This window comes from Nerophis lumbriciformis, linkage group LG27, assembly GCF_033978685.3.
Source record: "Nerophis lumbriciformis linkage group LG27, RoL_Nlum_v2.1, whole genome shotgun sequence".
NCBI lineage: Eukaryota > Metazoa > Chordata > Actinopteri > Syngnathiformes > Syngnathidae > Nerophis > Nerophis lumbriciformis.
Window position 1 is genome coordinate 18509532 of NC_084574.2, and position 12951 is coordinate 18522482.

The 12951-nt window shown below is 38.9% G+C and overlaps 1 protein-coding gene across 3 annotated transcripts in view; it reads right to left on the reverse strand.

The window, feature by feature from the left end:
- Nucleotides 1-12951, reverse strand: part of crebbpa (CREB binding protein a) — a 71314-nt gene that overhangs the window by 16851 nt on the left and 41512 nt on the right. For 2 of the 3 annotated variants that reach the window (XM_061922738.2, XM_061922740.2), the window contains exons 4-12: nt 9534-9792; nt 6927-7040; nt 6462-6713; nt 6201-6300; nt 5888-6025; nt 4607-4724; nt 4327-4498; nt 4170-4232; nt 741-862 (exon numbers count right to left, since the gene is read on the reverse strand). In XM_061922738.2, the coding sequence (XP_061778722.2) occupies nt 741-862; nt 4170-4232; nt 4327-4498; nt 4607-4724; nt 5888-6025; nt 6201-6300; nt 6462-6713; nt 6927-7040; nt 9534-9792 (1338 nt within the window). The remainder of the gene's footprint in view (nt 1-740; nt 863-4169; nt 4233-4326; nt 4499-4606; nt 4725-5887; nt 6026-6200; nt 6301-6461; nt 6714-6926; nt 7041-9533; nt 9793-12951) is intronic. The other variant, XM_061922739.2, reaches the window with a different exon arrangement.

Sequence of the window (12951 nt, forward strand, 5' to 3'; positions counted from 1 at the left end):
GAACACACAGTCATCCAGCAAGATATCCTTGTAAAGTAATTCTTTCTGATCGTATATAATTGCTCAGCCTAATGTTGTCACACCTGGCGGTGATGGTGATCAGCTACGTAGTGATTTATTCTGTAACTACCGGTATATAGGTACTCTGGGCACTCGTATACAGAGGCAGCAGCTGTAGCTTTTTATTTTTGGTTGTCTTGGATTGCAATCTTAAAGCTGCTGAGATTCATGTTTGAACATTGTGACCCGACCTCTTCCGGGTTCAAACAGACAGGCTACACCTTACCTATACACACACAATGTCGGTGTTTGGAGTAGTTTGTGGTCTGACTCACCTATTTAACAGCAGCATGGCGACCAACGCACCATATTTTAAAAATCTTTTCGATAACATTTGTGATTAAATGCAGGCATATATCAGACACAAAAAAAAGAAAAGTAAATCAAATCCAATATTTCCTCCGGTCCATGGGAAATGTTTTTGTTGTTAAATCGGTTTTCTTAAACCAGTGTTGTTAACATATGTTAGCCATTGGTGGTGTTCTTTAACACATTCACACAATATTTATGCTTTTCACAATTTGGCAAATTTAGGTATTTTATATCCACACAAAAACATCACAATCTCTGAGAATTTTAACGTCAGTCAGTGTGTCAAGAAACATGTGTCTCCAACGGAATCCGAAGAGTTAGAAGCTCTGCATACGTTAAGGTGTGCCTGTGTCCACAGGCCTTCTTACCGCTGGGACAGAGCTCATATTCATTTGTTGAGGGTGGGCCATTGGAGAGGCAGCTCGGGTCCCCATTGTCGCCTGAGACATCTGTGCGTTGGGCAGAGCCATGTGATTAAATTGGTTGATTCCTGGTGAACACAGGACAGAAGACAACATTAAACAACTGGCACAGTGAAGCAGTTCAAAAGCAAATGTAGACTTAAGAATATTTTTCCTATGTTTTCATTATATAAAAAATGGTTTTGCATTTTGCATCGTAATAAGCCAGCAATATTAGAGGACTATGTAATAGGGATTCAACAAGTGAGGAGAGTGAGAGGCTCTTCACACAGCCTTCATTATCATCAATGAAAGGATGAGACTTAAAAGGGCAAATATCATGCGTCATTGTAGATGTTCAAGTGAATATGCTATTATATTATTTGTACTTTTAGTTATAACTATTTCAGTTATAGTCAACATGGCAACTAAATTTTTTTGCTGTTATTAAAAGGTATAGGCCAGGTATCTTAGTGTACACTGGACATATAATTCATTGATTTGTTTTAAAACTCATTTAAAACGTTGTACACTGGGTCTCTGCAGGTTTCAACAAGTCACATTTAAAACTATTTAAGACCATGATGGCCCAGAATTAATTGTAATTACTGTACATAAATTAAGTCACTGCTCTTTCACATTGAAAAACAATGGTGGTGGAAAGCACAACAATATATAGCAAGTAAAAGAGACTGTTAACACATGTTGAAGCTAAATGGTTCACTTTTGCAGAATTGAGCGAACAGACAAAAACATCCACAATGCTACCGTCTGACCAAAGTTATGGAAAAACAGGGCGCACAGAAAAGGAAGGCAATTATGGATTGGAACTTTGAAACAGAATTTAGATAGAATGTGGATAACATTCACAATTCCTCAGCTCATTTTGTATCTGGTTTGTATTCCATTTTGAATACATGTTAGTGCTTTTCCTGAATTGTTTGCAAATATATTGCTAATAAACATGAGCTATGTATTACTTTAGCATAACAAGATGACAACACATATTGTTTATGCTTTCTGGGTCCTCACCCAACCACAAACTATTTGTAAGCAGACAACCATTCACTTTTTAATTTCAGTTGCTGTATACGCTTCGAAAAAGACTAATTAGTTGACTATGTCTGAGTAGCTAACCAGTAATTATTGGAATAATAGAATACTGTTATACTGCTGTGTGCACTATTAGTCATTACACCACAGATAAAATAGGTTGTTTACTGTAAGTAACAGTATGATTTAGTAAAGATGTCATATCGATCTCCTTCAGCAATTAGTGTGTTTGTGGTGTTTTGGCTTCTTTTGACACAGACTTGTCCCAGATTTTTTTTTACTTTAGTTTTCGTTCTATTCACTTTTACCGCAATGTTTACTAACGCTGCCCTCCACATCTGGGTCCTGACCCTAGTTCAGTGGTTCTTAACCTGGGTTCGATCGAACCCTCGGAGGTCAAAACACACCCGACTCATCGTGTAAATAAAAACTTCTCCCTATCGGCATACTACGGATACGGCAACACCAGAAGTCAGACTGATTTGCAGGTGTGTAATTTGTTGTGAGTTTATGCACTGTGTTGGTTTTGTTGTTTGAACAAGGTGATGTTCATGCACGGTTCATTTTGTGCACTAGTAAAAAAAACATGGTAACACTTTAGTATGGGGAACATATTCACCATTAATTAGTTGCTTATTAACATGGAAATTAGTAACATATTGGCTCTTAACTAGTCATTATTAAGTACTTCTTAATGCCTTATTCGGCATGGCCTTAACCCTAACCCTCTAACACTAACCCTAACCAAATAACTCTAAATTAAGTCTTCGTTACTTAGAATATGTTCCCCTAGTGTCCAAAAAACTCTAATCTAAGTCTTTGTTACTTAGAATATGTTCCCCATACTAAAGTGTTACCAAAAACATATAACTTTGTCTTGAATTTGAAAAAAAGGAGGGTTCGGTGAATGCCCATATGAAACTGGTGGGGTTCGGTACCTCCAACAAGGTTAAGAACCACTGCCCTAGTTATAAAATCGGTGAAAACACTAAAATGTTTCGATACACCGTTGTCAATCATACATTAATTTGTTTGTTCTATAGACACAAATCCTCCAACTTGCACTGACACATTTTACACAAATAACTTAGCTTTGCTCTGGGCTTTCATAATCACCGCAGCTAGCTAAACTTTGCTCCATGCACATAGCTCACGAGTTGGTTGTTTTTGATTTGGTTGCACAGAATTAGTTCCATCTTGTATTTATTATTAGTGCCTTTAAACATTGAAACGTTTTAAAGCGAGCCGGAAGTTTCTGGCATTTGTTTAAAATAAACAAAGTTGATTAAAAAAAGTATTTTTAAGACATTTGATGGTCGTATTTAGGTCTTGATGAGATTTTGATAAGACATTTTAAGTAGGGGTGTCAAAAAAAAAAAAAAAAGATTTTTGAATTGTAACGATTTTGTATTTATTTAAAAAAAAAAAAAAAAAGATTTTTTTTAAATTTTATTTGTCCTGTCTAGCCACTCAGGCAAATAGCATTGGTGATGTAAATGCCCATATCTGCTGTTCAGATTTACTGTGAGTAAGTGTGGTATACTTCTCTTGTTGCCTTATTTGTATTTTACTTCATTCAATGTTTGGGTTGAATTATATTAAACAAAATCAGTTTACTTTTAAATAATGTAGAAATGTTTCAAAGCTGTTTATGTATTTAATGATTCCTGGGCGCGGCCACCGCTGCTGCTCACTGCTACGCTCACCTCCCAGGGGGTGAACAAGGGGATGGGTCAAATGCAGAGGACAAAATTAACCACACTTAGTGTGTGTGTGGCAATCATTGGTACTTTAACTTTAACTTAAGGAGTACTGTAGTTAATAGATCGGGCACCCAATGTTATTAAAAAAAAAGTTTTTATTTTGAATCCAATTGTTAGTCCTAAGAATCGAATCAAATCTTGTAACCTAATTTTAAGGCCTTTAATTTTAAGTATTGTATTTAGGACTTTTTAAAGACCCTGTGGGTACCCTGACAATGTTTCACTTAACAAAATGTTTTGTTTGGAGTATTTGACAGAAGCAGCTGAGTCTAGACACCAATCAAAAATGCTAATAAAAGCTAATTGCATTTCATTTTTTAATAACATATCAGCAGCAGTAAGGTATAACTGAAGTCATGTTGTGGGCAATTTATTTTCTCCCTTATGGGGAGCATAATCTCTGTGCGTTATATATAAAACACATGCATATAAATTATCTGAACCCATTACGATCACAAAAAAGGGGAAAAAAAGGTTTGTATTGCTATCGACTTTGCAAATATATAAAAGTGCTACATCGTATCAGACATGAACATCCCTACTATGTAATACAGGTGATTATGTAAAAAGAAAGACATACCTTGGGAAACCTGCATGCGGTTTATGATTTGATTTGGCATGTTGGGCAGAGGGACAGGTCCATCTTAACAACAAAACAATTTTACGATCAGAATATTCCTTTAAAATCACCAAAAGGGATTACACCCCAGTTCCCTAATAAATATAAAAGCACATACTCTGTGGCCTGGGGCCTAAGGTGTTGGGCTGTGGGAGACAAGGCTGCTGGGTGCCCTGGGTTGTCATAGGTGCCTGATTGATGATCTGCTTCGGCAGCCGTGAGCGTCTTTTCTCCTCTAGCTCCTTTTGAATTTTATAAATTTTTTCAGCAAGGAAATGATAGTACTCATCCTATACCAAAGAAAAAAAATATGACAACAGCCTCACTAATTACTTTGTTGGATAAGACAGGTATTCATTTATGTAGGTGGTCTTTGGGCAGGTTATTTAGGCACCTACCCGGCTATTCGCTGACTCATACATGTCCCCCTCCACCTTTCTGGCATACACAACTAGGTTCTCCATTCGTCTGTCCTTCAATGCTGCCGGGTCAGGGGTGGGAAATATGGCCTGCACTCTGTGTGGAAAGTGTTTGAGTTTCAACAAATCTTGAAAGTAGGTTCATTCATTAAAATCAAAATGAAGAAAGCAAATTTTGACCCATGCTGGGGTGTCAAGTTTTGCTTTAAATCATTTCTTCTCAAATAGTGGGACGGGCCCCTCTGGCGGGGGCACAGTGCGATGCCAGGGGGAGCGAGTATGACCCTGGGGAAACATGCTTTATCTGTATCATGCTGTATGAGTAGCTTCAAAAAACTGCGCACAACAAAAAGGTGCTCATTGTAGCCATTAATCCTGACTTCAAATAAAAAAATTAATCAGCACAAATTGTTATATTCATTTTTGTTTTGTAAGCTAAAGTATTTTATATGTTGCCGATGAATTAAAATTCATTATTTGAGTTCTTTAAATTTAATTTTTCAGTATCAAATGGTTCAAGTCGGTCAATAATTTATAAAGTTTGAATAAGCATTATAAATATTTTTTATTTTAGGCAAATGAATGCACTTTAAATATTTCTGCTGGACTAAAAATCAATGTTAAGTTATTGCTTCTTATTCTTTTCACAGCAAAAAGTGGGGGGGAGGTGCAAAAGGTTTTCGTCTTCCTAGGGGAGGCGTAACAGAAAATAATTGAGAAGTACCGGTACTAAGTTAAATACACTTCATAATGGGGCTGAGTGGTTACAGCAAACATCTAAATCACAATTAATTGAACCATTTACCTTGATTTTGGTTCATGCACGATTATCATCTTAACTACTTAACTACTATAATCTACTTTTTAGGTTATTCTTATTGTAGCCAAAGTGTGTCAAAAAACTGACAAAATTTGGGTAGTTCCATGTTTGAGGTTTTCATCCATATCGCTTCTGTGTAGGGGACTACATAGGACAGTTTCATGAGGTTACTTCTTCTGCTGTTTTTTTGGCAGCGTTCACGCTTTGCGACACCTGGATGCATGTTGTGTAACTACACAGAATTACAGCCCGATAAAAAACAGAGTAACCAACTCTGCAGTTTACGCCAGTTCGAAGCTCTAAATATGAGTTACAAACATTTTTCGAATAATCGCTTAGCCCTACCGTATAGGTTAAATGTATCACGGTGGGTTACAATAGTATGACTACTACAGTTCCTACACTTGCCCAATAAGCTTAGTAATAGATCATATACTTACAGTTTGTGTACAAGATGAGTGCGCAGGTCCTGGGTGACATGCTCATGCCAGGCTTTCCTGGTGCCTGTTGCGGAGATGGGTGCCGCTGTGGGTAGATTGCTCATTGTGCCCACGGCTAATCCGTCTGACAACAGCTGACTAAAGGTGAAGAAACCAAGTGGGGGATTCATCAACAATATTATATAGCCACTTTTAGGTCAAGCCATATTTCAAAAAACAGAGGAAAACAATGAAGAATATTCAGGTCGCTGATTGTAACTCATGAAATTCTGAATTAGTGTCTATAATGTAGTTAATAGCCATAAGGACTGACTTGTTAGTGTTGAGTGTGTTGGGAAGAGAGTCTGTGTGCAGGTTGGTCTGTTCCGAAGTAGTCACACCAATTGTGGCACCTGCAAGAGACTTCTGATTACCTGTAAAGACAATGCGATGAATACATGTCAGCACCTTGGTTTTGCAAGTCAAAATGGTTGAATTTCTGATGTATATACATTTCCATCGCAACGTGATAAAATCAATATAACTTTTAAATACTGCCATTGGCAATTAAAAGAAAAATGTATTGTGACTTTACCAAGTGCATTGATGGTTCTCATTTGCTGGGCCTGGGCATTCTGTGCGCCTGTCGGCGGCCCTGAACCTGGGGTCTGTTGGGGCGGGGCATGCCCAGTGGCTTGGCTACTATAAGGCAGCCCAAGTGCTGCGTAGGCTCTCTGCATAGAGCTAGGGTCTATTGGGGTTGAGGTATTGATAGAAGGAGCACTGGACTGGCCCCCACCAACTGCAGACATGGGGTTCTGGAGAGCAGCATTTGGGGAACTCATGGCTAGAAAGAAAGGTCAAACCAATCAGTGAAAAACACCGGAATACATAAATCCAGATTTTGTTGGTAGCGGTTTCTGTTGTTGACTATTGGGCACGATTACTGTTTACACTTCAGTACTACAAAAACCAATAAATAAATCGGCACTGTACCCTTAAGGGAAATGGCAAAAGGATATCAATCTAACAATTGAGGTGCAATGAACCTGCTACTTACGCTGCTGTGTGCGCTTGTCACTGGCATTCTTCAATGGCAGGCAGACCGGACAGTCGTGTCGTGTGCAGTTTTTCCAGTGGGAGATGATCTGTCTGGATGATGCACAGTGAGCCACTGCAGAAACAACATTAGCAGAGTTCATACTAAAGTAATAGAACAACAAGGAGCCATGAAATACCTTTAGACCAAAGGTGTCGAAAACTTGTGACTTGGGGGCAGCATTGGGCAAAAACATACTGCATTTAATTTAGCCTATACATGTGTGCGTGCGCGCACACACACACACACACACACACACACACACTCACACTCACACTCACACTCACACTCACACTCACACTCACACTCACACTCACACTCACACTCACACTCACACAAGGGATGTAACAATAAACGGTATAATGATAAACCGCGGTAAAATTCCTGACGGTTAGTAATACCGCTTACATTTTTAATTACCAAAAAACGGTAATTTATTAACGCATTTTAGGCAACACTGCTTACTTCTGGAAACGAACTCACAGCAGCGCTGGTGCATGCGTCGTTCAGCTTGAAATAACATGGCGGAACACAACTATACAGACTTTGCGACAGAAATTTACCCTCAGAGTAAACAGAGCCAAGCGCTTGGTTTAACTTTATTTTCCCTCGCTTTCCGTAGAGTCTCAGCGTGCGTGTAAGAGCGCGCTGCTGTTTTTAGATGGTGACAGGTGTGGACAATATTGGAGACAGACGCATCTGTCCTAGACTAACAGTATATAGCGAAGGAGAAAATTATTTGATGTTGCTCAATAAATTAATGTTGTCAATACAGCGTCCATCAGCTCCTGTGACAGAGTTAATGACATGAGGAAACATGCAGCAGGCGATGTGTTGGGAACGTTGCCACAACTTGTTAATAAAGTATTTAGTTTGTTTACTGGGATGCTCACTTGTCCTTTATTTGATTGCAAACTTTGTCAGTGTTCAAATAAAATAAATACTAGCTATAATGTTTTGTCATCTCACAGAACTTTCCTCCACAAGGTCTTATCTTTGTCCTTGTGATGTCAGATGAAACAAAAATTTAGCTGTTTGGCCACAATACCCAGCTATATGTATATATGTTTGGAGGAGAAAAGGTGAGACCTTTAATCCCAGGAACACCAAACCTACCGTCTAGCATGGTGGTGGTAGTATTATGCTCTGGGCCTGTTTTGCTGCCAATGGAACTGGTGCTTCACAGAGAGTAAATGGGACAATGAAAAAGGAGGATTACATCCAAATTCTTCAGTACAACCTAAATTCATCAGCCCGGAGGTTGGGTCTTGGGCGCAGTTGGGTGTTCCAACAGGACAATGACACCAAACACACGTCAAAAGTGGTAAAAGAATGGCTAAATCAGGCTAGAATTATGGTTTTAGAATGGCCTTCCCAAAGTCCTGACTTAAACGTGTGGACAATGCTGAAGAAACAAGTACATGTCAGAAAACCAACACATTTAGCTGAACTGCACCAATTTTGTCAAGAGGAGTGGTCAAAAATTCAACCAGAAGCTTGCCAGAGGCTTGTGGATGGCTACCAAAAGCGCCTTATTGCAGTGAAACTTGCCAAGGGACATGTTAGCAAATATTAACATTGCTATATGTATAATTTTGACCCAGCAGATTTGGTCACATTTTCAGTAGACCCATAATAAATTCTTAAAAGAACCAAACTTCATGAATGTTTTTTGTGACCAACAAATACGTGCTCCAATCACTCTATCACAGAAAAATAAGAGTTGTACAAATTATTGGAAACTCAAGACAGCCATGACATTATGTCCTTCACAAATGTATGTAAACTTTTGACCATGACTGTAATGTAATGTAATGTAATGTAATGTAATATATATATATATATATATATATATATATATATATATATATATATATATATATATATATATATAAACAACTATTTATTCTATTTAGAGGCAACATGTATAGTAAGCTTGTTAGCAAAAGCTAATACAGGTGCTCAAACAGAAGCCTGTTTTTAAAATTAGTTGCAAAACTGTAAGGAATGTTATTTAGTCAAGGATAATTAAGTTGAAGATTATATTTTACATTTTAAAAATATGTATCAATTTTATGTTAAATATGTTATACAGAAGAAAATCTTCACATTTATATCAAAAAACATGTTTTGGATACAATTGTCAAGTGCGGATAAATCAGTATGACAATTTTTAGATAATTGACCCAAATGTAGAACTGTGAGGTGGAAACATGTATCCAACGATTCAGTGTTTTGCTCACTGTGACATATTTGGATGATCAATTTGATTACATTATCTGAAAGCTATAATCATGAAAACCAAGATAAATAAAAGCGTGCTTTATTTCACTGAGTGTGTACCGTAATAAGATTTCACGTTATAAATAAATGACAATAACACTGATTCTGATTCCATCTGATTTGTTGTCTATTTACATGCATTTTCAAATAACCAATATTTGATCTCACCGTGGATATACTAAGTGAGCATCTGACTCACAGCTTTCTCTTCCAAAATAATTGTTAGTTTTGCTCATTTCTCACATAAGAATCAAAAATCGCCAATCTTAAATACTCCAAACTTACCCTGGCATGATTTCCCGGCTTGGCAGTGGGTCATGTGGTTGAGGACGTTCTTCATGGTGCGGCAGTGGGGTAGGTCACAGGCTCGTACCTCTCCATTAGCCTGCTCCCGTCGCTGGCACTTGTGTGCATGGAGCAGAAGTACCAGCTGCTGCTGAATCAGCTTGCGCTTCTCAGGGTCAGCTGTCGGGCCTGCTGAAGGCACTGCCATTCCTCCACCACTGGCCACGGGCAGCATGGCTGCCTGTTGCTGGGGCTGCTGCTTGAGTATGAACACAAAAAAGACGGTGCTGTGATGAACCACATTTAAATAGGTAATATCTTTATATGGTCTTCTGAGTGGGGACAGCATGAGACAAATTTACTATTGAAAGCAGTAAAAATTACTCCAAATTAACCCACAAGGTAAAAATAAAGACATATTTTTAATATAACAGGGTCTCTGCAGGTTTCAACAAGTCAAATTTAAAACTTTTTTTTTTTTTAAACCATAATTAATACAATGTAACTCCATTTCACATTCATAAAGACAAAAAAGCACAAAGACACAAAGAAAAGCAAAGGGCTCATAATTAACTGGAACTACTGTATGTGAATTCATTCACTGTTCTTTCACATTGGAAAACAAACTGTTTAACCCAACTAAAAAAACAACAGAAGTCTCTCTAACAAATTTGTTTGGAAACCATTGTATTCCAATGCTTTCATGCCCAATGTTCCAGTTTTCTCGCAGAAGGTGCAGTCTACTTCTATCAAGTCTTTTCACGTAAGATCAAGCAGAAAGTCAGCCATAGTGGAGGAAAACGCATCTATGAAAGTGACTCTTACCACCTGTTAAATCTAAATGGTTAACTTTTGCAGTGTCAGAATTGAGCAAACAGAGAAAAACATCTACAGTACTACTGTCTAGGGCTGGGCGGTACGGACGAAAAAAAAGTACATCTCGGTATATTTTTACTCAAACTCGATATTCGATACATACCTCGATATATTTTTCGGTGAAAGTATACATATAAAGACATTCATTTTTGAGTGAGATTCACTGAAATTGTATTGAATGACAACTGTACTGTAAACAGTCAGTGGCACTTGTATTAACCCAGTTAGTCAAGATGGGTATTAACAGCACAAAAAATAATCTGTTTTAGTAGTACAGAATTACATAACATAAATAAAATAGAAAAATATTATTTCTAAGTAAAATAAATAACATAGCTGTGCAAATAATACAAAATGTATCAAACTCAGATAAAAAAAATACATTTGCAGGCAGGCACTTCGTGATTTCCCTTCCTGGTTCGATGACCCGCCCTATCTTGCCTCTGATTGGCCTGTCCCTAACCAATCGTGACTCATCAAAGTAAACAACCAACCATGATGTTCTTATACGTGCCAGCACGTCTTGGAAAGAGAAAGGGGAGGGGTTTAGTAGCCCATGGCGGGGGAGAACAAGGAACACATTTTAACGTGAAATATAAATTGGCCCTAGTGTGTGAATGTGAGTGTGAATATTGTCTGTCTATCTGTGTTGGCCCTGCGATGAGCTGGCAACTTGTCCAGGGTGTACCCCGCCTTCCGCCCGATTGTAGCTGAGATAGGCTCCAGCGACCCCGAAGGGAATAAGCGGTAGAAAATGGATGGATGGATGGATAAATCATATCGATATTACGAAATTTTTAAAATTCATATCTTGTTTAAAAATATATCGATGTATCTTACAAACGCGATATAGCGCCCAGCCCTGCTATTGTCTGACCAAAGTTGTGAAAAACAGGGAACACAGATAAATAATTGTCTAAAAGAAAGAAACAGTAATGGCTTGCAAGCCTCAAACAGGATTTGGATGGGAAGAATGTTGGCAACATTCAGATTTGCTCAGCTCATTTTGTATCTGGTATGGATTTCACATTAAAATGTATTTTCTCCTGTTTTTGTGATTTTCTTTGAAAATATATTGCTATTATACAAGGACTACCGTATTTTCCGCACTATAAGGCGCACCGGATTATTAGCCGCACCTTCTATGAATTACATATTTCATAATTTTGTCCACCAATAAGCCGCCCCGGACTAAAAGCCGCGCCTACGCTGCGCTAAAGTGAATGTCAAAAAAACGCTGCGCTAAAGTGAATGTCAAAAAAACAGTCAGATAGTTCAGTCAAACTTTAATAATATATTGAAAACCAGCGTTCTAACAACTCTGTCCCAAAATGTACAAATGTGCAATCACAAACATAGTAAAATTCAAAATGGTGTAGAGCAATAGCAACATACCGGTAATGTTGCTCGAACGTTAATGTCACAACACACAACACACAAAATAAACATAGCGCTCACTTTCTGAAGTTATTCTTCATTCGTACCGGTAAATCCTTCGAATTCTTCGTCTTCGGTGTCCGAATTGAAAAGTTGCGCTAGCGTGGCTTCCAAAATGGCGGGCTCCGTCTCTTCGAAATCATCGGATTCAGTGTCGCTGTTGTTGTGCAGCAGTTCTGTGAATCCTGCCTTCCGGAAAGCTCGGACCACAGTTGTGACAGAAATATCTGCCCAGGCATTTACAATCCACTGGCAGATGTTGGCGTATGTTGTCCGGCGTTGTCTGCCCGTCTTAGTGAAGGTGTGTTCGCCTTCGGTCATCCATTTTTCCCACGCAGTTCGCAGTCGTGATTTGAATGCCCTGTTGACACCAATATCCAGCGGTTGGAGTTCTTTGGTTAATCCACCCGGAATGACGGCGAGTGTTGTATTTGTGTGCTTCACTTGTTTTTTGACACCATCTGTGATGTGGGCGCGCATAGAGTCATATATCAACATGGACGGAGCAGCGTGAAAAAAGCCACCCGGCCGCTTCGCGTAAACTTCCCTTAACCACTCGCTCATCTTTTCTTCATCCATCCATCCCTTCGAGTTAGCTTTTATGATGACGCCGGCTGGAAAGGTCTCTTTTGGCAAGGTCTTCCTTTTGAATATCACCATGAGTGGAAGTTAGCATGGCAAGCTAGAACCACAGTGAAGGATGACTTCTCATTCCCTGTGGAGCGAATATTCACCGTACGTGCTCCCGTTCCACAGTGCGGTTCAGTTGCTGTGAAATACGGTAGTAATCCGTGTGCGGATGGAGAGATTGCGTCTTTTTATGACCCGGATCGTTTAGTAGGAGCCATTTTGTGGTCTTTACAGATGTAAACAGGAAATGAAACGTACGGTGATATCCGCGCGTTTTTTCTTCTTCTTCCGGGGGCGGGTGAAGCGCTTCCTGTTCTATGGGGGCGGGTGAAGCGCTTCCTGTTCTATGGGGGCGGGTGCTTTCCTTGGCGGTTGCTTGCGTAGAAGAAGAAGCGCTTCCTGTTCTACCGGGAAAAAAGATGGCGGCTGTTTACCGAAGTTGCGAGACCGAAACTTTATGAAAATGAATCGTAAT